At 39.0% G+C, this 25,052-nt stretch overlaps 1 protein-coding gene across 1 annotated transcript; it reads right to left on the bottom strand.

The window, feature by feature from the left end:
* Nucleotides 1–779: 779 nt before the first annotated feature.
* rab3ab (RAB3A, member RAS oncogene family, b) lies at nucleotides 780–24,344 on the bottom strand. Its single transcript, XM_029429983.1, has 5 exons — nucleotides 24,278–24,344; nucleotides 13,241–13,465; nucleotides 5,433–5,551; nucleotides 4,783–4,907; nucleotides 780–4,197 (listed from the first exon to the last, which is right to left on the bottom strand). Exons 2-5 carry the CDS (start codon nucleotides 13,463–13,465, stop codon nucleotides 4,007–4,009), a joined length of 660 nt encoding a protein of 219 aa, XP_029285843.1. The 5' UTR covers nucleotides 24,278–24,344; the 3' UTR covers nucleotides 780–4,006.
* Between the last annotated feature and the right edge of the window lie 708 nt (nucleotides 24,345–25,052).

The raw sequence follows: 25,052 nt of genomic DNA on the forward strand, positions 1-25,052 counted from the left end.
TAACTGTGTATAATTTCCAAAGCCATGTAACTGAGAGATAAACACATTTAAGGTTTGAGATGAGTTCAAATGTAGAAACAGAAATGTTTCTTTGGGCCTGTTGACCTGGAACATGTGGGAGGATCTGATTTTTGGACAAAAGGTCTGCGAGCATGCCATCAGTGACACTGAGGCAGACAGGATTTTGAATGAACTTAACATAACTAACAGCAATACCAGAAACACAGAAACAGCCCACTACCACTTGTCTCCTTGTATGCCTGTCCTGTCACTCATGGTATCATAACCTTTGCTGATATGCTGGTTATTTGTTGGGAAAGTCTAATGTAACAAATGAGCCACTTTGAATCATAGTTTGAAAGCATTCACCTGGTTAGTCTATCTGATGTCCGGAGCACCATGCACACATATTTTGTATTCTTACTGGGAACATATCCGTTTGCATTTTTCCTATAGGCACAACATAATTTCATATCGTCTGCCAACAAAATGTGAAACAGTGACATCTTGAGGCTGTTGAGACAAGAAGCATCCGAACATCTGCCATCTTTATGACAATTGTACTGCTAGACTCTGAGCCTTCATGACACCAAAACATGTGATTATTTTGAATAAAGAATCTCAACTTTACTGGCGGTTACTGGGGTAAAACAACATTAATAATATCATAATGCATAATTATACCATATTGGTTTCTTTTGGGATTTTAACTTCATTAGAATTGTCAGGTACCCCATTTTACCCCCAAAGGTACAACATCTTCAAAAACAAGAATCAACTGATTGTTAGTAACTTTTTATTGTTTTACCACAAAGTACAGATAAAAACATCCACAGCATATTCTCTCTGGCCCAAACTGAGGAGCATGTGAAGAGGCAGTGATACGAGACCAAATAAAGTACATGTTCCTGCGTGCTAGTAGAAGATCTAATGTCGGCAACTTCTACCGAGCTTGATGGCGTTTCATTTTTTTGTGTAGATACTGTAGTGTGTATTGCTTTTGTAACAGAGTGACACGTTCATTAACAAGCAGGCCTAGTAATGAATGCAGATACAGTACAACATGGCTCTTTTGGGTGGTTTCAGGTTTTTACGGTCTTTTTTTTCCTCTTTTATTTCTTTGTTGCAAGCCTGAGTCGATACAACACAATCCACACATATGACTCAAAGATACAGTATTTACAGATCTGGTTTATATAGAGGAAGACATATTAGAAAGGAGAACAGTTTAAAAGTTTGGATTTTACCGGAAAAGAAACAGTCACAACCAGTAAGAAGTCAAATATACGCAGGATCAAAATCGTCTCCCAGGTTTGTCGTGATCGTCACTCTCTTTTTTACAATAATCAATATTTTGGTGGGACACTTTTACTGGGGCCTCATTTTCTCAAACTTTAATAGTCTTTCAGGTTTGTATGCCACACTAGATAACTAATGCAACAATTACTCTCAAAATAAATGTTTTTCCGAATCAAATTTGCTTTGATCACATAATCAGAGTCACTGACGAAGTCGATGAATTTGACGACCACAATGATTTCTATAGTGCTTTGCTCTCTCAGTTATCCTCTTTATCTCTGTTTTTACTGGAAACAACAGCATATCAAATGTTCTGATAGCATTACCCACCAGCGTTCACTTCAGTCCTCCAAGCAGCACATGTTTTAATACAGTTTTAAACTTGGTCACACTGCTTATCCTGGTATCCTACAGCAAAAACAGCGAGCTGCTTCTACAGCAATCTTTGGTGAAAAGAAGGAGTTCCTGGTAAACCAGTTCTAACTGTAGAAAGTGTATTAAAACAAGTGTTTGATGTAGGGGGGATAATGCACAACCAGAATGAGTGATGCTATGTAATCAGCTGTTGGAGGAATATGTCGGTTACACAGCGTTAGAACCAAGAAAACCTCAGTACAAAATATCTAAATCCGCCTTTGACTCGAAACGTGTTAGAAAACAGTGAACATTTCAGCCTCCAGCTGTTTGATGCAACGCTGTTTGTACTTCACCTGAAGACTGAGCATTGGAGATAACATCACAAACAAACAAACAAACAGACTGTAATACTGATTCTGAAGAAGTTGCTTACTGTTGGGCTGTTTGTCACTAAGCAAGGAAATATTAAAGTGTTGTCTGTACTATACGTCACATGTCTTCCTATTCTCTCCTGTTGTTTCCTGTCACTCCCCAGGGTCAAACTATCAGATAAAAGCAAGATACTATAAAACGAATATCAAACAAACATTGTTTGCATCCACCAAACTCATTTCATCATGTTTTAGAGAATGATGAAATGTTAGAATGATTAATGCTATAGGAAATGTTTATGTTTGATAAAGTAGCTGTGACTATCCAAACTGCTATCTGGGAGATGAAAACTAAAGGTTTGCTGTATTTGAGTCCGAAATTGCTGTTATAATCACATCGTTTCCTCCTCGATGCTTTGTATCACCTGCATCAATGTTTCTCTACCAGGTGTTAAATACTGTGATATCAATATGTAGCATTGTTTGCAGCAAAAGGCTAGAAGGCTTATCAGATATCTTTACATTTTTGCATTTTCTGTTAGTGACAGTGGGAACAATAACATCTTGAGGGTGTTGGTACAAGAAGCATCAACCCTAATTGCAATTGTATTGCTCATAAATAAATAAAAGAGTAAATAAAAATAAAGACGTGAGCCTTCTGAAAGCTCAAATCTTTGTCTTTTTTTTTTTACTCCTAATGTCATCTTCACTACAGTTGCTATCTGACCTAAAACATTTAAGACTGAAGCAAAGAGCTTCTCCAGGAAGCGTCTTTCTGAAATATTAGACAGTTTAAAATGCTTCACTTTATTAGGAGCACACTGCGTGGATTTGGAGGTTGATAAACAGAACATTTTCCGATTTGTAATTCAGACTCAAAGGGTCATTCCACTGTATTTCTTTGAGTCCTGCAGGACATTTGAATTTCTGACTTCTCTGGAAGGCAGCATGACACCAAACCATCAGGGAAATGAAACGACTCACGGAGGAGCCGCCGAGGGTGCAAACTATTCCACACATCATCCAAACAAACCCAACAACATAGACCTCTTATATTTGATACTATCCTCATAGAACTTCATACCTTTTTTAATTCATTTCAAGAAATGCATAACTGTAGATATTATATATATTGCACAACATTTATATGTACATTTAAAATAAATATAATTAAATAAAATGTGTCTCTTAATTCTTTGCAATTTTTTACGTAGCTCTATCTTGTTCATATTTTCCCCACCCAGTCCTGAAAGAATAAATGGGGCACCAGAATACAAAAACATAAAAAAAAGGCCAAACGATGAATAATGAAAACAAAACACTTGCTACCTGCAGCATCCATGTTTAGATACCAGGTGAGACAACGAATGAAACACAGATCCATGTATGTTTGATTCTGTGTGCATCAAGAATCATAAAAGAAATGCAACACATCAGTATGGAGCAGATTTCAGCTGGATCATCCCTCCCATTTTAACTCCACTGGGGCCTTCGTGGTCACCGTATGAGAGGCTGACATCTTTTCAATACATTTGACTGACATGAAACAAAGCACTGTAAACATCGGAAGGATTTAAATGGCACTCTGAGGACGGACGCCGTCAAATCCTTCTTGTAAAACCACACTGAGGAACAGGGAGACAACGGAAGATGGGTCGGGAACCTTCAAGAACCCGGTTTGCAAAGAGTCTGGAACACTCTGGCTTGATTGAACTTGGCATCAGACTAACTTCTGCACTGATCAAAACAACACATTTAAGCTCTTTTATGAGCACTGGTTTACGAGCATCTCAGAGCATTTCCGACTCTTTGAAACCCGGTTCTTGTTCTTCTGCCAATGATCCTTACTAGGTTACGGAAAGAAGCAGGAAGTGAGTGAAAAGGGTGATGGGACTAGATTTGACCCGAGGCCCCGGGGTCCTGCTGAAGGAGAACAAGGAGGAAGAGGGAGGAAAAGGGTTTGGGGGGAGTAGTCATCTTTAACATGCACAGTCCTGGTGAGGAGGAGCGGGCTGCTCTGTCAGCTGGGGCCCCTGTTTGGCCCCTGTGACGGCGGGATCTCCGGCGTCCAGGCTCTCGGACATCTTTTCACAGATGATGTCGACCAGGCGCTCAAACGTCTGCTTCACATTGATGTTGTCCTTGGCGCTGGCCTCAAAGAACTCAAAACCTGGAGAGGAAACCGGGTGTGGGAGATTATTGACCTGTTGTGTCCTGCAAAGTGTGTGGAATTTTACAACAAATATCTTTAAAGGTCGTTCTCTCAAAAGGATTTTTTCATCATACTCTGAGACAGAAATCCTCGATTTAGTAGCACATATTTAATAAGAGAATGCCTCATTTGCATATTTATACATAACATTTAAAAAAACAAAAATATTTTATTTTAACTTAAGTGATCAATTAACTAAATGTTTTACCCTATTCACCTGTAGTGTCTCTCCTACTGGGGACGTGGTCATTGTAAAATGCAACTTTAACCTTGGCTTGTTCTCTAGTGCTGTACACAGTGAAATATGTTGAAAGCTATCAGGTAGATTTTCTTTAATTCATTGTTTCAAAAAGGTTCATCTTAGTGACTAGTGATCCCCTCACTCTAAGCAAAACTTTTTGTCAGTGTACCTAACAATCAGTCATAGATATGAAGTGTGTGTGTGTGTGTGTGTGTGTGTGTGTGTGTGTGTGTGTGTGTGTGTGTGTGTGTGTGTGTGTGTGTGTGTGTGTGTGTGTGTGTGTGTGTACACTATGAACTCACCGAGGTGTTCAGACAGCTGCCGGCCTCTATCTCCGGCCACCACTCGCTCGTCGTCCATGTCGCACTTGTTCCCTACCAACAGCACCTGGGCGTTGTCCCACGAGTATGTCTTAATCTGAGTTGACCTGGGAACCAACACACCCAGCAGTCAGAGGGGAAACTCATAGACTGAGATCACACTGCAGGCCGAATGTGCCCTGACGTCAGAGTTATTCCGCTCTCATGTTTTCTCAACTGTGTGTACAGTGAAAAAGCGCCACAGCCTTTAAACCAAGTTCTAGATCAAAGTGACTGAACATAGAAATCAAATCTGATCCTGGAAAAATTAAACCTACATGGGACTTTTATTTCACCTCTAAAATCAGAATAGTAAGTAAAAATGAAATCAGTATAAACTTCAGAATCTGTGGGCTTTTTCCTTCAGGACAAATGAAATGAAACACAGAGCCAAAGTCCCGGCGGGACATAAAAATATTACATACAGAAACTTGAACCAGATAATTTGCTCTATTCATCCAGCTATCTATCGACATCTATTTCCATACTGGATATCTCGAGACCACTTGATTCATCCTCCACACAGCACTTCCTCTCGCACGTAAAGCTCCATGGTGTCACTCTAGTCATGTCCCTCCAAGCCAATTACATACCAGTCCTGGACGGCGTTGAAGGACTCCTCGTTAGTGATGTCATACATGAGGATGAATCCCATGGCTCCTCTGTAGTAGGCCGTGGTGATGGTGCGGTAACGCTCCTGACCCGCTGTGTCCTGGACAAAAACAACAACAGCAGCATTTAGTGTTTTATTAACTTTTCACAACATTTCATAGAATCCATTTCACAGTGACCTCTGACAGATTCGGTTGAGGATAAATCGTTAAGGCCTTCAGACAGGCTGGTCCTTTTTACTTGTTTCTCACATCAGACATTTGCCACAAAACCTTAGTGTTTCACTGCAACACCAACAATATTAGAACTTATTCTGTTTGTTAAAACCTCAGTAAACTTAATACCCACTACATTTAAAAACAACAAAACAGGCAGCAAGAAAAGTAAAATAATAATAATAATAATAATAAATTGTATTTCCGCCTTTCAAAGCTAAAAGCAATCTCAGGCGCTAAAAGAATAAATCATATTCTTCACTCATGGTATCACTATAGCAGGAGTTTCAGATTCAAGTTATGATAGGCGTATAACAGGTATTATACATAGGATTATACTGTTGTATAGGAAATTAGCTGTATACAGGTTTTAACTAAGCAATCTGATTAAAGATGTTCTAACCACACTGGCAAATAACCAGGAGCCAGATAGTGTTTAAGTCGGCTATTTCTACGTCTAATATTATAATGAAAGGTTTCCATGTGCGTTCGTTAACTCTTTTAACAGCCACATTAGCACATAAAACAGCTGGCAGCTAAATGTTATTTCAGTGTAACTGGTAACTTTATCTATGCTATGAGAAAAAAGCCTGCCCACACTGCTGTGGAAGAGCTGCGGTCCACTGCAGAGGAAGATCTATGAGAAACGTTTTCTCTGCACTCAAAGTTTTGGTGAATCTGCAGATTTATATAAGCCCACATTTTAAAATCTATATGCATCTTGAATAAAAATAATTCCACTAAACTGAAGTTTTGAAATTCATTTTGTGAGCCACTCTTGCCGGTAAACACACCATTGACTTACTGTCATGAATTTGACAGCATAAAGTAGAATCTGCAGGTTGAGTTCAATATTAAGAGCTGCCACCATTGTTCCCCTGAGCACTGAGACCTGCAGACGCCCTAAAGAATGATTTTTTGGTTCACTGTCGTGGTTTAATTTTACCTGAGCCTAAAGAAAGCCTAAACATTCACCCCGTCAGAATGACTCAGACAGCGTAATAAAAAAGCCTCTTGTGGTTTTTAAAGTAATCAACTCCTGTTGTCTTTTTATTTTTGTGCCACGAGCTTTGCCAAACAGTGAATCTACCTCCTCCTCCTCCCTCTCTCTCTGTCTGACCACACACCCAGGTGAGATTGAATGTCAGTGCTAAGACATAATGACTGCTCAGGGAATTAAAGCCCGCTGTGTTTCTGATACCCAGCCGAGCAGCTTCTGGTCCAACAGCATCACTCTGCTGTCAGTGAGGTGTTCAGCAGAGCAAAAGACTGAGACTGACTTTAAATAGGCAGCTTTCTGGTGTACCTCGACATTTACGAGTATTTACACACTGCCTACAACTACATTAAAGTTTGTTTCTCAAATGTTTATAGGGTTATTGTATTTACTATTATTATTATTATTATTATTAGTATTGTTATTATTATTATTATTATTATTATTATTATTATTATTATTATTATTATTATAGACACATCATACCAAATACAGTGAATACATACCCAGTTATTCAACTTACTAGGGAATTACATTTACGTTAAGGCATCTCAACAACATAAAGTAACGTGCAGCAGTACGTGCAGCAGTACGTGCAGCAGTAACGTGCAGCAGTATGTGCAGCAGTACGTGCAGCAGTAACGTACAGCAGTAATGTGCAGCAGTAACGTACAGCAGTACGTGCAGCAGTACGTGCAGCAGTAACGTACAGCAGTACGTGCAGCAGTACGTGCAGCAGTAACGTACAGCAGTAGGTGCAGCAGTAACATGCAGCAGTACATGCAGCAGTACGTGCAGCAGTAACGTACAGCAGTAATGTGCAGCAGTAACGTACAGCAGTACGTGCAGCAGTACGTGCAGCAGTACGTGCAGCAGTAACGTACAGCAGTACGTGCAGCAGTACGTGCAGCAGTAACGTACAGCAGTAGGTGCAGCAGTAACATGCAGCAGTACATGCAGCAGTACGTGCAGCAGTAACGTGCAGCAGTTACGTGCAGCATTAACGTGCAGCAGTACGTGCAGCATTAACGTGCAGCAGTAACGTGCAGCAGTACGTGCAGCATTAACGTGCAGCCGTAACATGCAGCAGTACGTGCAGCAGTAACGTACTGCAGTACGTGCAGCAGTACGTGCAGCAGTAACGTGCAGCAGTACGTGCAGCAGTAACGTACTGCAGTACGTGCAGCAGTAACGTGCAGCAGTACGTGCAGCAGTACGTGCAGCAGTAACGTGCAGCAGTACGTGCAGCAGTAACGTGCAGCAGTACGTACAGCAGTAACGTGCAGCAGTAACAGTGCAGCAGTAACAGTGCAGCAGTAACGTGCAGCAGTAACATGCAGCAGTAACGTGCAGCAGTAACGTGCAGCAGTAACGTGCAGCAGTACGTGCAGCAGTAACGTGCAGCAGTACGTGCAGCAGTTAACTGAGCCTCAACTTCCACCTCAGACTTCTTTTCTTTTCTTTTCTTGGACTCATTGGTGTGTATATTCACTCAATCATACACAATCATTCTCGGGTCACAAGTATATGGCATTTATTTTTAGAGAGCTTTAGCTCTGACATTTCCATACTGATGGTCATAATGTGCTGCAACTGCAGTTTATGTCTTGCTCATCCACACAATGTGCTGTAGGCCGCTCAGGATGAGAGCATCAGCTCTAAACCTAAAACATGAGTGGTGATCAACGCATTGGAGTACTCATCTTTGTGTTTACCGTGAGCTAAAGATAAAGCTGTGAAAAATGTAGATGAGTCAACAGCTTGTATGCAAACATGTTAATGTTAATTTTCTAGGAGGCGAGATATCATTTAGTTAACCAGTCTAACTAGGGGGAGAAGATGGACATAAACGTGGCATGAATACTTGCATGCTTTAATTTTAATCAAAGGATTTAAAGGGACAATAAACAGTTTTTAAATATTTGGGCTGTAGGAAATGCTGTTATAAATGTTGTAATATTATTGAAGTTCATGTATATGCATTAAATAAATAAATAAAATTAATAGATAAATAAATACTAAAAATGAGGTGAACTATGCTAGGGTTATATTTCGTATTATTCTTTCTTTAAGCGCTACAGGTACATACATTTTTTATTGTTTACGACAGATGATTGTGCTATAAGACGTACATTGATTTAATTAAATGAAACACGAGTCTAAACAAAGATATATAGAAGTTGAAGTGACGTAGGAACATTGTAAAGTAAAGTGTCCACTATGTGGTCCCAAAACCCAAAAGAAAGAGTTTTAAAATAAGACAACTAGTACTGAGGTAATTAAAAGACATGAAAGAGCCTTCTATTCCTATATCTCTCAGTAGTGACGACTTCATAAGCTTCTTTAACGATAAAATTATAATTATTAGAAACAAAATTAATCTCCTGCCCTCAATTGGTAATGACTTAACTTCAACCTCCGGAATTTCAAAATCATCTGTAACTCCTGAAATATATCTAGACTGTTTGACTCCAATCAACCTTAACCAACTAACTTCAACAATCTCATCGTCTAAGCCATCAACCTGTCTTTTAGACCCGATTCCAACTAAACTGTTTAAAGAAGTGTTACCCTTAATTAACACCTCGTTATTAAATATGATCAACCTGTCTCTATTATCTGGCTACGGACTACAATCCTTTAAAGTAGCTGTAATAAAACCACTTCTTAAAAAGCCTAGTCTTGATCCAAAGGTTTTAGCCAACTATAGGCCGATATCTAACCTTCCCTTTCTCGCTAAGATCCTTGAGCAAGCAGTCGCAAACAGTTGTGTGATTTTTTTACATAATAATAGTTTATTTGAGGTTTTTCAATCTGGGTTTAGAGTTCATCATAGCACAGAGACGGCACTGGTGAAAATTACCAATGACCTTCTATTGGCATCAGACAAAGGACTTGTCTCTGTTCTTGTCTTGTTAGACCTCAGTGCTGCTTTCGACACTGTTGATCATGACATTCTACTACAGAGACTGGAACATTGTGTTGGCATAAAAGGAACCGCACTAAGCTGGTTCAAGTCCTATTTATCTGAGCGATCTCAATTTGTATGTGTTAACGATAAATCCTCCATGACAGTCTTGGAGTTCCGCAGGGTTCTGTACTTGGACCGATTCTATTCACCTTATATATGCTTCCTTTGGGCAATATTAAAAGGAACCACTTTATAAACTTTCATTGTTATGCGGATGATACCCAATTATATCTATCAATTAAACCAGACGAAACCAATCAATTGGCTAAACTTCAAGCATGCCTTAAGGACATAAAAACTTGGATGTCTAGCAACTTTTTAAAGTTATTATACTTGGCCCTAATCGCCTCCGAAACATATTATCTAATGACATAGAAGCTCTGGGTGGCATTAATTTGGCCTCCAGCACCACCGCAAGGAATCTTGGCGTTATCTTTGATCAGGATCTGTCTTTTAACTCCCACATAAAACAAATCTCAAGGACTGCCTTCTTTCATCTACGTAACATTGCAAAAATAAGACACATCCTGTCTCAAAATGATGCAGAAAAACTAGTCCATGCATTTGTTACTTCAAGGCTGGATTACTGCAACTCATTGTTATCAGGTTGTCCCAAAAAGTCGCTTAAGACTCTTCAGTCAAGAACAAGGAAACGGGATCAGATTATTCCTGTTTTAGCTGCTCTGCACTCTTAAAGATCTCATAGTACCTTATAAACCAACTAGAGCATTGCGCTCCCAGACAGCTGGGTTACTTGTAGTTCCTAGAGTCTCTAAGAGTACAATGGGAGCCAGAGCCTTCAGCCATCAAGCTCATCTCCAGTGGAACCAGCTTTCAGTTTGTGTTCGGGAGGCAGACACATTCTTCACATATAAGAGTAGGCTAAAGACTTTCCTTTTTGATAAAGCTTATAGTTAGGGCTGGCTCAGGTTTGCCTTGGATCAGCCCCTAGTTATGCTGCTATAGGCTCAGACTGCTGGGGGACACCTCCCTGCTCTCTTCCTTCTCTTCCTCTCCCTCTCTTCTTCTCCCTCTCTATCTGTATGCATTTATGTAAATGTGTGTTACTAACTCATCATCCGGGGTATCATCCCCGGAGTTTCTGTGTCTCTCATGTGGCAGGTTGCCACTGATAAAGTTTACATCAGGATCAGGAATCGTGGCTGCGCCTGCTGCCCTGGTTCTGCTGGACACCGGGAAGCCTTTTTGACATTTTGCTGGATTCATCCAAACTTTCTCTTTTTTCAACACAACATAATTTCTGTCAAATGTTGTATTTCTACTATTTTGTTTATCCTGTACACACGACATCTATTGAACGTCTGTCCGTCCTGGGAGAGGGATCCCTCCTCAGTTGCTCTCCCTGAGGTTTCTTCAATTTTTCCCCCTTTAATTATGGTGTTTCATTTAGGAAGTTTGGTTACATGTGTGGTTATGGTACTGTATATCATATTATTGTTGCAAATATAATTTATCTTCAGAAGACAGAGTTGAGTTGAAAATTGCCAATATTTAAATTGTACATTTTTACAGGTTACTTAAGTAATTTATCAAGAAAGCATGCCAAACATGAGAATTTGCTGATTTTATCGGTTTTAATACGATTATAAATTGAAGATCTTTGGGTTTTAGAATGTTTGTTGAACAAAACAAAACATTCAGAGAGCAAATCTATCCATCTATCTGTCTATCTATCTATCTATCTATCTATCTATCTATCTATCTATCTATCTATCTATCTATCTATCTATCTATCTATATAGATATATAGATATGTATGTACATATCACACATCTGTATAAATCTATATTATGGGATTAACTGCACACTAAACAATAAATCTATATATATACTGTATGTTGACTTTTGAGCTCATGACTCAAACCATTTTAATTTCACTCGACTGGAGTCTCAGGAGAGAATTACTGAAAGATGGGGGTCAGGGGTTTTATGTGTGTGTATATGTGTTTGTGTGCGCGTGTGTGTGTGTGTGTGTGTGTGTGTGTGTGTGTGTGTGTGTGTGTGTGTGTGTGTGTAGGGAAGGGAGGGGGATATCTACTCGGGTGAGATATGTAGTAGTGGGGGAGGGGAGAGCAGCACCCAGTCATCCATTTTCTCGTGCTCTGATTGGCTGATCGTGTCTCCCTTACCAGAGGCAAGACCTGGCAAAGGCTGACAACAGAGACAGCTCTACACACACACACACACACACACACACACACACACACACACACACACACTGCTCTGCTCTGCTCACCATCACAGCTCATCTGTGAATCTGTAGAACGTGTACTAAAGGTTGGAATGATGTTCTGATTTACAATGTGATGCTGTTCCTCAGGGAGCCTTTACACTGCTCTATGATGTGTTTACTGCTGAGCCCTCAGGAGAAAACACATTTCTGCTGCAACAAACACCGCCCTGTTTGTTTCTGAAGGCACTTCAATGTCATTAGTTGTATTTTGGTCATTGCTTTTATTGTGTTCTACTCATCCAAGGGTCAGCTGGATGAGCAGGCTGCAGAGAGGACGGGGCTGCGTGCAGATTTGAGTGCCTATACTGCGATCTGAGGACAGTTTGCATAATAAAACTGCACCACAGGGCAGTGTTTCACAGAGAGCCTGCTGCTCCGTTGAACATGTTATGAAATAGCTTATGAAATGTTATTTGCTGTATTATTAGACATCATTAAAACTAGCATAGTTGTATGCCTCCCACAACTAGTCAAGCTGCAGTTTCCATCCATTTCTGTCCAAAATGTCATCACTTCACAATTGTATCCTATTAATTGTGTGAAATTGTCATAATTAACATATCAATTCTTGAATAATGACCAAACACGTCTTTTGAAACGTAACCCTAACCTTGACCTTTTACCGAAATCTAATCAGTTCATCCGGCTTTCAAACTGCTTTTTGGAAAAACCTTTGGATGTGGAGCTGGCGTTGGTAAGCTCGAAACAAACTAACTTGTACAAAATGTCATCCGACCACCAAATGCAGAAGTGTTCATAAGTCCTCTCAACTGGGTGTAAAGCCTGCCGTCATTGAGAAGGAACAGATCCAAACATGTTTTAATCCTGTATGGGAGTAATGGTGCGGACTTTATGACAAACCTTCCTGGAAGTCTTTCATAGAATTACTCTCGGTTGTTCACTTGAAAGTGGAATTAGTTGTGTAAACGTGTGAGGGAGAGGGGTTTCAGACGTTCGACCATGCACTTCGGTTGAAGGATGCTGATGCCAGGGGACTTAAGAAGTCCCTTGTGTCTGTATAGGCTCTGCGTTTGCAGCCATAACAGTGAAGAAAACCTCTGACAACTTCTGCAAATCTTTCTAAAATTGATTCATTCACTTTGAAACTCGTAGCAGCACAGGAAAAAGGTGGACACGTGCTGCAAAGGTCATATGTGAAAGTGCATCAATGCTGGGGGGCTGTTGGCAAGCTGCAGGTGATGGTTTAATGAGGGAAAGTGAAGAAGGTTTGTAACAGTGAAGAAAATCAATGGGACTCACTCATTAAAATTCACCCTCAAATTCACATCCATGTAAGATACAGATCTTAGTTTAATGTATTCCCCTTTTAGGAAAGTCAACAGATGTCTTACCCAGATCTGTAATTTGATCCTCTTATCATTCCTGTAGATGGTCTTCACCTTGAAGTCGATGCCCACCGTACTGACAAAGGCCGGTGTGAAGGAATCGTCGGCATAGCGGAACAAGAAGGAGGTTTTGCCCACACTGCTGTTGCCAATTATGAGAATCTTGAACATATAGTCAAAATTTTGGTCCGAAGACTCCTTCTGCCCGTAGGTCGCTGTTGCTGAGGCCATCTGTGGACAGACAGGAAGGAGAAACACAAAACTTTAATCAAATGACCGGAATGATGAATCTATTAATGGAGAAAACAATCAGCAAGATGACAGAGGACTGATTTAGATGTAGATATGGCGTGTATTGCATAGTTTAAATTCCTTGGAGATGGAGAATGGACCCACTAACTGGGGGCAGACATATGCAGCAGAGAGCCACAATCCTTCATCCAGGCAGATCTGCACCTCCTGAAGGCGTGAACAGAACTCTAATTAATTAATTAATGACCATCTCCTTTAAAGTCATAAACACAAAAAACACTCTCATAATATTAAACCCAAGAAAACCTTAAAAAACAGCAGAGTTGATTTTTCATATTGAAATACTTTTATTGACTGTAAAGATAAAAGATGAGATTCTGCCAGCGTCTGTTAGACTCAGCATGATAGTGATTAACGAGTCAGGCTTAAACATTGCACATTTGCTGCATGGTAATTAATCACAGCAGCGCATTGCGATGTCAGGGGGAAACAGAAGACCCATCGGAGTTTTCTCAATTTGACAGAAAGGTTGGAGGCAAATGGCTCAATCAGTCACAATCAGCTGGGGACGTGTGAGGAATAATTCACCTCACAAGCAGTCAGTTTGGAGTTTGATATTCACCAGCTGGACATCATCTTAACATCAATAGCTGTGTGTCTCTATACCATCAATTACTCTCATAAGAAGATTATTTTAGGGTCAGGTCTGACAAACTTTGTTGAAGGATGGCTCCTCCATGGTAGGAGCTGAAGCTGAAGTTACAGTCAGGGAAGAAGAAGCTTGATATCTACACCTACAACGACCCCTCTAACAAGTGATTATATAACCGTGGTAACTTTAGATTTAGTGGCCTACATACTACAATCTACTATGGCAGGTAATTATGTCAGCTGGAAGCTAGCCAAGAAGTGTATCTGCTATTCAATGCAGTTTCCTACAACAGCTACATGAATTTCCAGGGAACTAGTTTCTGTGTCTGATTGGACTTAAAGACAAGTCCTTGAGATTTTGGTAATTAAGGTTTTTCAAAGAGTCTCATGCTGCTTGCCCACATTGCTTTTTTTTATCCTTGCTAAAGTTCCTAAATATGTACATGTGGCGAGTAAAAAGTTGTCATGACCAACAAAAAATGGGAATAACAGCCATGTTGGCGAACATGTAGGCGTCATTTAGAAACATGAGATTTCTCTTATACTTGTATGTACAATTTATGTAACGTTCACAATTTCTTTTCCTCTCTGTTTTCTAACTGCCTCCTGACAGGAATTGAATCAACCAATCGGTTTGCTTAATGTGCAGGTCTGCAGGATGCATTGTTGTGAGGTGTGTTGGTTTCTCTGCAAAACTTTGAAACTTATGATTTCCCATAAGTGTTAATATACACCTTGGGATGAGCAAGAGAGAGAAGTTCAAACCTTGACTTGTTTTTCACCTCTAAGTTACAGCGACGCGAGCGACCAAGGCTATTCCGCCATCTGACAAGCAGCTCGGAAGAAGCAAACAGGCTACTCCAACTTCAGTAGCAAAACCATCAGCTACAACACTGAGACGTGCAACATATGCCATTTTGTCATCATGCGAGCTACCAGTGTGTTACAACAGTTCAGGGCTACCAGGGCTAAAAGGTTTCAGGAAACCTTTTCGACTCTCGAGAGCACAATGACTCGAGCCCACGGGCCTCAGAGTCGCTGCAGCCTGTCCTATATTTAGACCGTTATCTCCACTCGGCTGCAGTGAAACACGAGAACTCTCAGGGCATAAAGCACAAACAAAACAACTGCACCCTTCTCAGAGCTTATCGGTTTACATGAAGGAACTCAGAGATGCTTGTTAAATAATACAGAAGCACCGACCCGTCCTCAACTCATTGATGTTTTTTAGCTTTAACTGTCTTATTTTAAGAGATGTGAGTTAAAGCCATCATCGAACCTGCTACACGCAACATAACTCTAAGTGGGTTCAAACAGGAAGCTGACGTGAAAGGGAATTATGATAATTTCGAGTCTAATTTGCGTAAATACGGACTTCTCCTAATTTGAGAACATCTGAAATTTCTATTAGTATTACTAGTTTAATTAGTTATTTATCAGTGTAAAAAACAACCCATAGACTGCAAAGTCACTGGGGGAGAGAAGAGAAACTGAAATCATTTCTATTTTCTTTTCTATTTTCTTTCATTTATATTCTAAAGTTGCATATTAGTACATCAGTGTCATTTGGTGTGATGCATGCCATATAGAATTTAGTCCAAAGTTGTTTGAAATGATGTGCAATAACATACTGTGCAATCAGAAAGAATTAGGGCAGTTTGATGATGTTTTTATTATTTTGGCTGTTCAGCATGTTGCACTTTTAGGCAGCCTTCATTTATGTTTATGTTAATCTGTCTCTATCTCAGAAATTTACAACAGCCACAGGTACACTTTTCATCAGAGGTAGACGTAAACAACTCTAAATCAACTGTGACTCAGCGTTTTAACCCTGCTGAACTTGACTGGCATCTAATCAAGTCTTATAGATGACTGCAAATGTGAGCCTCGGTGCTTTGGACTCAGTGAACTGCTTTTCAATTCTCTTAGCAGGAAAAGACATAGTTTTAAGACACATGATCTAATGCTCATATTCAGCTATTTATTTGTGTGTGGTCTGAACATTAAAAAGGAAAAACAGAGAGAGGAGTTGATTATGAAATTACATACATGTCAGTCAGGTGTGCAGGCATTTATAATCATGTGTATGATGTGTGTGCATGTGCTTTATCTGAATTATTTTTTATTTATTTTTTATTAAAGCTGCAAAGATTAATTGATTACTATTTTGATAATTAATCGGTTTGACAAAAAAAAAGAAAAAAGGTCACCATTTTCTAATTCCAGCTTCTTAAGTGTGAATATTTTCTGGTTTCTTTATTCGTGGCGTATAAATGGTTTTGCACAGTTTTTTGCCTTTCCACATACATTATTATGCAAAAAATTAAAATACACATAATAACAGGTGGATAGAAACACTTGATGCTACATAATAATGACTTCAAGTGGGAAGATTTTAAATACACATAAACATTAAAGAAAATAACACAATATACCAAAAATAACAGAATGTTTATGTTGGACTAAAATTGGTAAAAATGATATTTGTCACTGTGAACCAAAACAAATTCAATCTAAAAATGTGACAAATACTTTTTCTCTGGCTCCAACAAAAGCAAACCTACTGGAAGTTAGATCACACTAGATCAGTCGGGGTTTGGTGTTCGATTTCGTCTTCGGCCAGCCTTATTAAAAATAGATCTGCTCGTGTTTCTGAGTGTCTACTCAGCGCAGCAGATATTTCAGCAAGTTTTCTTTAGCTGATTCAGCGGTGTTGCAGTTATAGCACATTAGGCAATAAGTTAACTTAGAAATAGACATTCAAGCCAAGGTCTTACACTCACTTTAGTTTTTACTATTCTACTGAACTTTTTAATTAAATTAGCTTGTTGTCCAAACGTTTTCCACCTCTGCCCTTTAAACAATTATTTATCTTTTTTTCCGTGACATTCTCTACAAAACATAATCTTTTCTTTTTGTGCTGCATCTGTCGAGGTTCTGCAGCTCGATCTGACACTCTGCCTCTTTCTTAAAGTTTCATTAAAATGTCAGGTATCCAAAACGTGCATTTATCGAGCTTGCTCTGGACCAAAGCACCGGTTTGAATAATAAAATGAAACGTAAGCATGTGACACTCATTGATAGCTGTGATTAGAGGCGGTTCAAAATGAGCAGCCACAGTTGGAAGTCTGGATCTTGTCAAACACTATCACAGACTTGTGTTGGCTGTTGAGTATTTGCTGTATGTGACGGTGTGATGAGTTCACCGCAGCCTTTCCTCTGCGTCTCAGAGATTAGCTGTGGAGAAGAGAGTTGGCTTAACCTTCACTAAACACTAATTTGATACAGAAGCTTACAGACTGCAGGCCTCTGTGCTTAATCTCAAAGTAATTAACAAATTCTCATTATGCAAATGTCTTTCAGCCTGCAGGAAGCTGCTGCTGCTTCCACTTGGCCTCGATAGTAAACCGCCTTTGAACAAAGATACAAGTCAGGTGTGCTGAACTGTGAGACTTGTGATTTAAAGAATTGTAAGCTGTACAATGGACTATACATTACATTTTATGCTAACACTTGGAGCTATGGAGCCCTGTTTAAAGGGCTGCAACTAACAATGTATTTCATTATCGATTCATCAATGCTTTGGCCTAAAACAATGCACATGAGCATTTCTTACAGCCAAAGGTGGTAATATAAAACAGAAAAAAACTCACCAAGTTTTCACATTGGAGAAGCTGGAGATGCAGAATGTTTTGTATTTTTAGAAATAACTCAAATCAAATCAATTGATCATCAATCCGTTTCATCTCCTCTCAAGCTATTTATCGATTTCTGACTAAGAATTACAGCTCAATCTGTTACATAAACAAACAAAAACGTTAAGCTGTTTAAGCTGCCAAACCACTACCACAGTTTTCATTATTTTCCATGTGTGATTCTTATTTCTTATCAAACCTTTGAGCTTTTGTTCTTTTCGCTGCTGAATGTGCTGACTCATGGCCCGGCTTCCCAAATCAATCAATTTAACATTTGAAGAAATAAAACTGGATTCTGCGCCTGAGACAAAAATACCAACAAAAGTGTTGTTAATGAAAGATAATATCACATTTCAAAATGACACTGTTTCAGCCACATTAAAAGGTCCCATCAAACTGGCTTTGAGTGTAAAATCCTTTCCCGCAGTTTGACGACCAGAAACAGGACGCTGAGACGAAGCTGAATGTCAGGTGGGACATGATTTAAGAGATCAAACAAGACTGCTGAGGATAACTCAGCTCCTCTGTCATGGAGGAGGAGGGACGTTATTTTTATCAGAGAGAGCTGATAATAAAGACGGCCAAATGTCACCGAAATCCACATGTTTGATGTTACTGCTGTCACTTTTAGTTTTACATGATGCCCAAATATTGAATATTATCACTACATTAGGTTTTTTTTATGTTTAGGAGCAAAGAAGAGGTTTTATATAATCATCGATCCATTATCTGTAACCACTTACCACTTATCAGGGTTGACACATGGAGACAGTCAACAATTAACGTTAAAAACCTGACCTGCATGTCTTCTGACTGTGGGAGGAGACTGGAGAACCCGGAGAAACCCACGCTGACACGGGGAGAACATGCAAAGTCCACACAGAAGGACCCAATCCGGCCAGGTTTGAACCCAGAACCCTTTTGCTGTGAGGCGTCTGCTTTTATGTAATATAAGTCATTAAAGATTGCTATTTAAAGTGGCAATAGAAAGCATTTTTGCTTTAACTTATCATTGTGAAGTATATGTTGATTGCACAATGCAATAGCTGTAGAATAATGACCCATAAGTGTTTAGATTGGTTCCCTACAAGCCTCGCTTTGACTACACAATTCTGACTGCCTCTTGCTCACAATCTCCCTTTCACAATAAAAGTCCTAGACATATACATCACAGCCTACCAGAGATCATTTCGCTAAAGGACCGTGGCCGTGACACACCAAGTCGATTATCGGCCGAAGGTCAATGTCCGGCTGTCGGTGAGAGTCTGTCGGCCTAGTTTTTGCAGTGTGTCCTGCACTGTCTGCACATTGGTGGCAAATGCTGCTTTGTTTTAATTAATGTACCCTAACAACGGCTTTTATATTCACAGTCATAGGTCTTCCCATTTCCCATTTTCTAATCTTTGCGGTGTGTTCAAATGAGACTTTTTGGTCAAGACGCAGGCAACGTGAGGCGACACAACAGTTGGCTCCGTCACCACTACTGCTTTGATGTCTGTTTGGTGTGTCGGGGCCTTAAGAGAGCAACTCAACAAACAAAATAGCTTAAAACTCAACAAAATAGCTACAGTAGCTATCCTCAGGTCGTGAAGCAACCAGAGAAACGTCAACGATGGAAACTCTATCCGGCAAAAGAGCCCAGTTTACGAAAAAAGGGAGAGTGATATAAAAACAGTTCTTTCTACTAAGCTCGGTCAGTAAGTAAGATAACCTGACTACTTATTAATACTACCGGGTGTTTTACTCTGCCTTTATCATAACACTGAGATCGGGGTTTCTAGTTCTTTGGGTTGTTACGGTTGTTTCTTGCTTTGGACAGTAACGTTAGCTAGGTTGCTAACAATAGCCGATATGAAGAAGTAGATTGATAATCAATGTACAGAAAATATGTTATCACCGTCTCTGTTGGGCAGTTTGTTTGGAAACTAACGCAGTGTGTCCTGTGATATTACTTTTGAGGAAAACGGAAAGTGACCCGATTGTTTTTGCGACAGAGGCATCAACTGTAAAACCCCTCGGAAACCGTAGAGAGGGAAAGTTGAAAAGCTTTCTGTTCCCCCTTTAAACCATTTTGCATATAACAAGAGAAAGCTGCAGGTTTTCTGCTTTGTTCAAGAGCACATTGTCAGCAGTTACAACTTCGAGCCACCCTCTCTAACCAAGTGTTAAGTGTTATTCTTTAATCCTAATTCAATCATGACTAAGAGTTGCGAGATGCTGTGCTGGACGATGATACCATCAAGCTCTCCTCTAAACCTGTCACCTAAAGGAGATTGACGTCCTCCAGGAGCTGGATTGATCCACAGCCAAGTGCTGCTGCGTCCAGCTAGTCAGGCTCATTTAATCAGTAGTGGCTGGCCTCCTGCAGTTGATCCTCGGCTGATCCCAGATCATCCAAACACCTTCCTGCTTAAAGACGGTTACTGCTGAGACGACTGACGAGGGAACGAAGACACATGCACAACATATTGGAGTTTCACTTTGAACTTGTTTTTCTGTAGTGGGGATAATCTCATTTGTTTAAATTAAAGTTTGCCAAATCTAGGGAAGTTATAAAATGCTTCTTGTACGTTTACATTAGTAATTCCATGTTCTGCAACTTTATACTTCTACGCGACTATATTAGAGGTAAAGATTATACTTTTAACTCCACCACATTTTTTTTTTATCACTTTGCAGATTCAGATTAAAAATACAAAATATAATCAACAAATACATTATGATGTATTATTATAGGATAAAATAAGACTATTGAAATTCACAAACTACTTAGTAGAATATACAGCAATTAAGATTATTCTTAAATGGGCCATATTACTACTTATTATTCATTTTAGTACTTGTGTATATGTGTATTTTGATGACAATAATTGTTTACATTTTTCAAGGCATGGCTTTTACTTGGAACAGAGTATTTCTACTTTATTCTTATACAAATGCTTCTTTTACTTAAATAAAAGACCTGAGTACTTCTTTCACCACGTTCATGTGCCAAAAGACCACCACAGAAAATCACTTCTGCACGACGTCTATTTTTACAACCAAAATCACAGTTCATGGCACTTTACACCAACCGAACCCACACAGCTGACACAATAGGAGCACATGAATGAATCTTATAAAAAAAACAGTCTGACTGGAACTGGCAAGGTAAAAACATAATTGACGTGATGGAGCAAACATTAGCGTTCAACAAACAAAAAATGAAAAATCTCCAAATCAAACGCTGCCAGTCATTAAGCCCCCCTCTTGTAGTACTTCCTGTATTCTCTAAGAGTTATACAAAAAGGTACTTTGAGAAGGCATCATCAATACTTCCTAATCGAGGGGTCATCCCACCCTCTCTCTTAAATCAGGTGGACATTAGTGTGTGTTGCTATTTCACAGATCAAAGGTCAACCAGATTAAACTTTGTACAAATCAAATATTTAAGTATTTGCATCACGTTCGCCTCCTTATTAGAACAAATAGAGAGTGGTGGAAAGTAATGAAGTACATTTACTTAAGTTAAGAGTATTTCCATTTTAACCAGTGGTTAAAAGTAGTTAGCTCCACCTCGACCGGCTATACCACTAAAGTACCACTTATATTTTAAAACATTAAAACAATAATCCAATAATATAATGTAAGAGTACATTTTTTTTGCCAATAATTTTATTGTTTTCACCGTTAGGGAGAAAAACTGACCAAAATCAGAAAACCAGAATCACAACCGTGGTCTTGGTTGTGATTCTGGGTGAGAAAACATACCTTCTCTAAAGTTCGGGAAGCTAAAACTAAACTAAATTAGAGAAACCAGCAGGACTGTGAGGAATCAAATATTTATCTACCACTAGAGTGACTCAAGCCGTCCGTATTCAAACTCAAAACATATTACATTACAGGTAATTTAGCCGACGTTCTTATCCAGAGCGAGTTACAGTGAACTCACTACAGGGACTGAACATAGTACGTGAGGAAGTTATCGTGAAACTCTTTTCATCCCAAACCTCCCACACATGTTGTTTGCTCACTGCCTTCTGTGCTGTACAGTGATTTTGATGCAAAACTTAAAAGTTTCAGTCTAATAGTATTCTAATCAGGGAGGAAAAGTGGGACACTAAAAACTGGATCACTTAAAGACAAACTGGTAAAATGAATTGACAAAAATTGTTAAAATCTAATATTCTGTCGGGGTTTCTGTGTTTACCACATCCAACGCCTGTCGTATCATTTATCACCAGGCAGCCGTGTGTGTGTGAACACTAACAATGTACGGACGATGCCGTCCTGCTCCCAGGTTGCCTGAGACGGCGTTTTCCCCCTTTTCCCTCCAATCACGTGCCTCCGTTTCTAGGAAGCGTGGGGATGCAGATCAGAGCAGGGGAAACTAAAAATAGCCTCTCTTCTTCTTCTTCTTCTTTCTTTTTTTTCTGCACAGCAAACAGAGAGCAAAGAGGGGGGAGCGGCCAGGATGTGGGAGATGTTTTTTGATGCTAGAGTCTGCAGGTGAATCCTAGACATTTTGGTTTTGTCTGTTTGTAAAGTGGTTTACAATACTTCATAAATATTTGCCTTTCTTTTGCACATTTCTTCCCCTTTTTTACATATCTTTGTGTCTATTTCTTCAATTTTAAAAAATGAAAAGCTTGTTGTTGAAGCTGAAACCTTTTTCTTTCTACACTTTCTCTATTTTAGCGTTTTAAAAACCAGTTTATATAATAATATAGATTTGGCCTAAAAACAGGTGGTGGTTATCATGTTATGCTTATATTTCAGCATTTCAATGCTCTAAAACCAACATAAATTACATGTTTCCCATTCAGAATTTGTTTTGTTTATCTTATGACTGTGTAAAAGCCTCTGAAGCTAGTTTAGACTATTATCGGACAATAAAAGGCTTTGAGGTATAAAATGTCTTAAATTAGCAACAACTTTGAACTTTCAATCTGTTTTTCTGCAGCTGTGGTCAGACGAGACTCATAACTCTGACAGACTAATATCTGACATGTAATCAAATATATCAACCAAACATATGAAACTGATCCCAGCTGGTACTCTAGCAGTGATTGTCACAGGCAACATGGAGTTTCCCAGGAGATACAGCACATGCGTCACTATTTCCTTCAAGTCTCACTACCGGTAACTTTACTGTCAGTGGAGGAAGTTGCAGATACGACCTGCAGACTGTCTGCTCGCGTTCAGACTCAGACAAACAGATTTAACTTTGCAATCCTATGAAAAATGACTGCCTGAAGAATTTCAATTGTATAGTCTAAACAGCTCTTAGTATAGTGCCATTATATGGATTCATTTTAATGACCAAACTGCTGACTGAAAAGGCTGTATCAACAATTACATCACAGTTCAATGCTGCAAAGCTTTGAAAACCGAAGGTGAAGGTAGATAAAATACACTACATCGTCATACACACACACACACACACACACACACACACACACACACACACACACACACACACACAAATGAAAATTAGTTTCAAATTCAACACATTTCGGACAAAAACAAATGTTTCTGCCAATATCAATTCCTGCAGCCGACATTTATGAAACTGGTAGCATTTATATATATTGTATATTTTGTATAGTAAAAATATAGACTACCGGTATATATATATGTATTTGCACTCCCAATATTGTTAATATTTTTGAATATTTTAGTCAATTTATCGCTGATTTCTTCTTTTTTATTCTTACATCTCATCTGTAGTGAAATGTGCTGCTGTTGCAGAATGGGAAGCACACACATAAATGCTAATTCATAAGAAGGCATTAACCAGATCTGATTGGTTTAGGACTAAATGTTTCACCCTACTACAGGAGCACAACAGTCCTCCATATGGCTCAACGTTTCATGTATTAAATTCATTAATATTCCTATATCTACATCTACATATGCGCACTAATATGAGTATATGGTACTCTGTGGTGACCTGAGTTTATTTCATGATAATAATTGTTCAAATATTATTAGAAGATTACTGATAATTGTACGTATGCGGGTCAAAAATTAAGGATTATTCTTGCCCAGTTTGCTCAATGAATGTATTCAAAGTGTTTGAATTTAATATGTATTGTTCCTGCCTCAGGCACATTTAGACCCATTTTTCTGATTTAAACCAACGGACGGTGTGAAACGCCTTTTCCTGCAGGACAGGCCCTGAGTCAAACCAGAGATCCACTAAACCAGTAGCAGCCTTTCACATCCATTCTCACAGATTACACGAATATATAGTGCGTTTTAAGCATCTACGACGGTTTTATGGTTTCCACAATGAAAACAGCTGTTCTAAAGCAAGCATCTTATGTCAAAGGTTCTTTAATCTGAAATGATTTACTTGATATTCATTCACATTCTAAACAATAGTAAATGTTTTGCAGGATACAGAACATTTAATTATAGCATATATGTCAATGCAATAGATTAATAAAGACAGAAATCTCACCTTTATATATTTCTATCCGGCTGCTATCCACCGCGTCCAGCACCCTCAGAAACACTACCACTGTAAAGTGAGCAGGGCTGTGCAACACAACATCCGGCTAAGATTCCCAGAATAAAACATGTTTTTTATTTTTAGCTGTTGGCAGTGTTGCTTTGTAGGTATAGCCTAATGCAAGCTAATGTGTATATATATGAACTAGAATCAAATTCCTTGTCAACTGACTTATTAAGACTGCTTTGATTTTAGTCACTAAAAACAGGAAATGCAAAAAACGATTTGAATTTTATGAACATTAGAATAAAACAATGGTTTCCAGCAATTACATTTTAAAGCAATGTAACAATCAGAGCATATAAGTATTCTTATAATTGTATAAGCTATATATTTAATGTATTGTGTTGATTTGAATATTTTACCATAAGTTAGGTTTATATTTCCATATGTCTTACTATTGGCTTGCTAGTCACCTGTAATGTAAAGGACTTTGAATTTCTCTAAACCGTATACAAAGTGCTATAAAGTTTTGATGATACCCTTTAGCATTACCTTGATTAATAAACAAATAGGACCATGTTAACAAACATGAAGAACATAAATTACCATGTCTTCAATGCCTTAGAAGAATAGGCCTACTCAACTAATCTAGTAACCTGCTGCATGTTTATGGACTCATGATGGACAGTTGAATAAAATGGATCACAATGGGTCCTAATCAGAAGCTTACTCCACTCAACACCAGATTTATTTAATCTTGAAAACCTCTCGTCTTCAGACC

The sequence above is a fragment of the Cottoperca gobio genome, chromosome 4, assembly GCF_900634415.1.
Source record: "Cottoperca gobio chromosome 4, fCotGob3.1, whole genome shotgun sequence".
Lineage (NCBI taxonomy): Eukaryota > Metazoa > Chordata > Actinopteri > Perciformes > Bovichtidae > Cottoperca > Cottoperca gobio.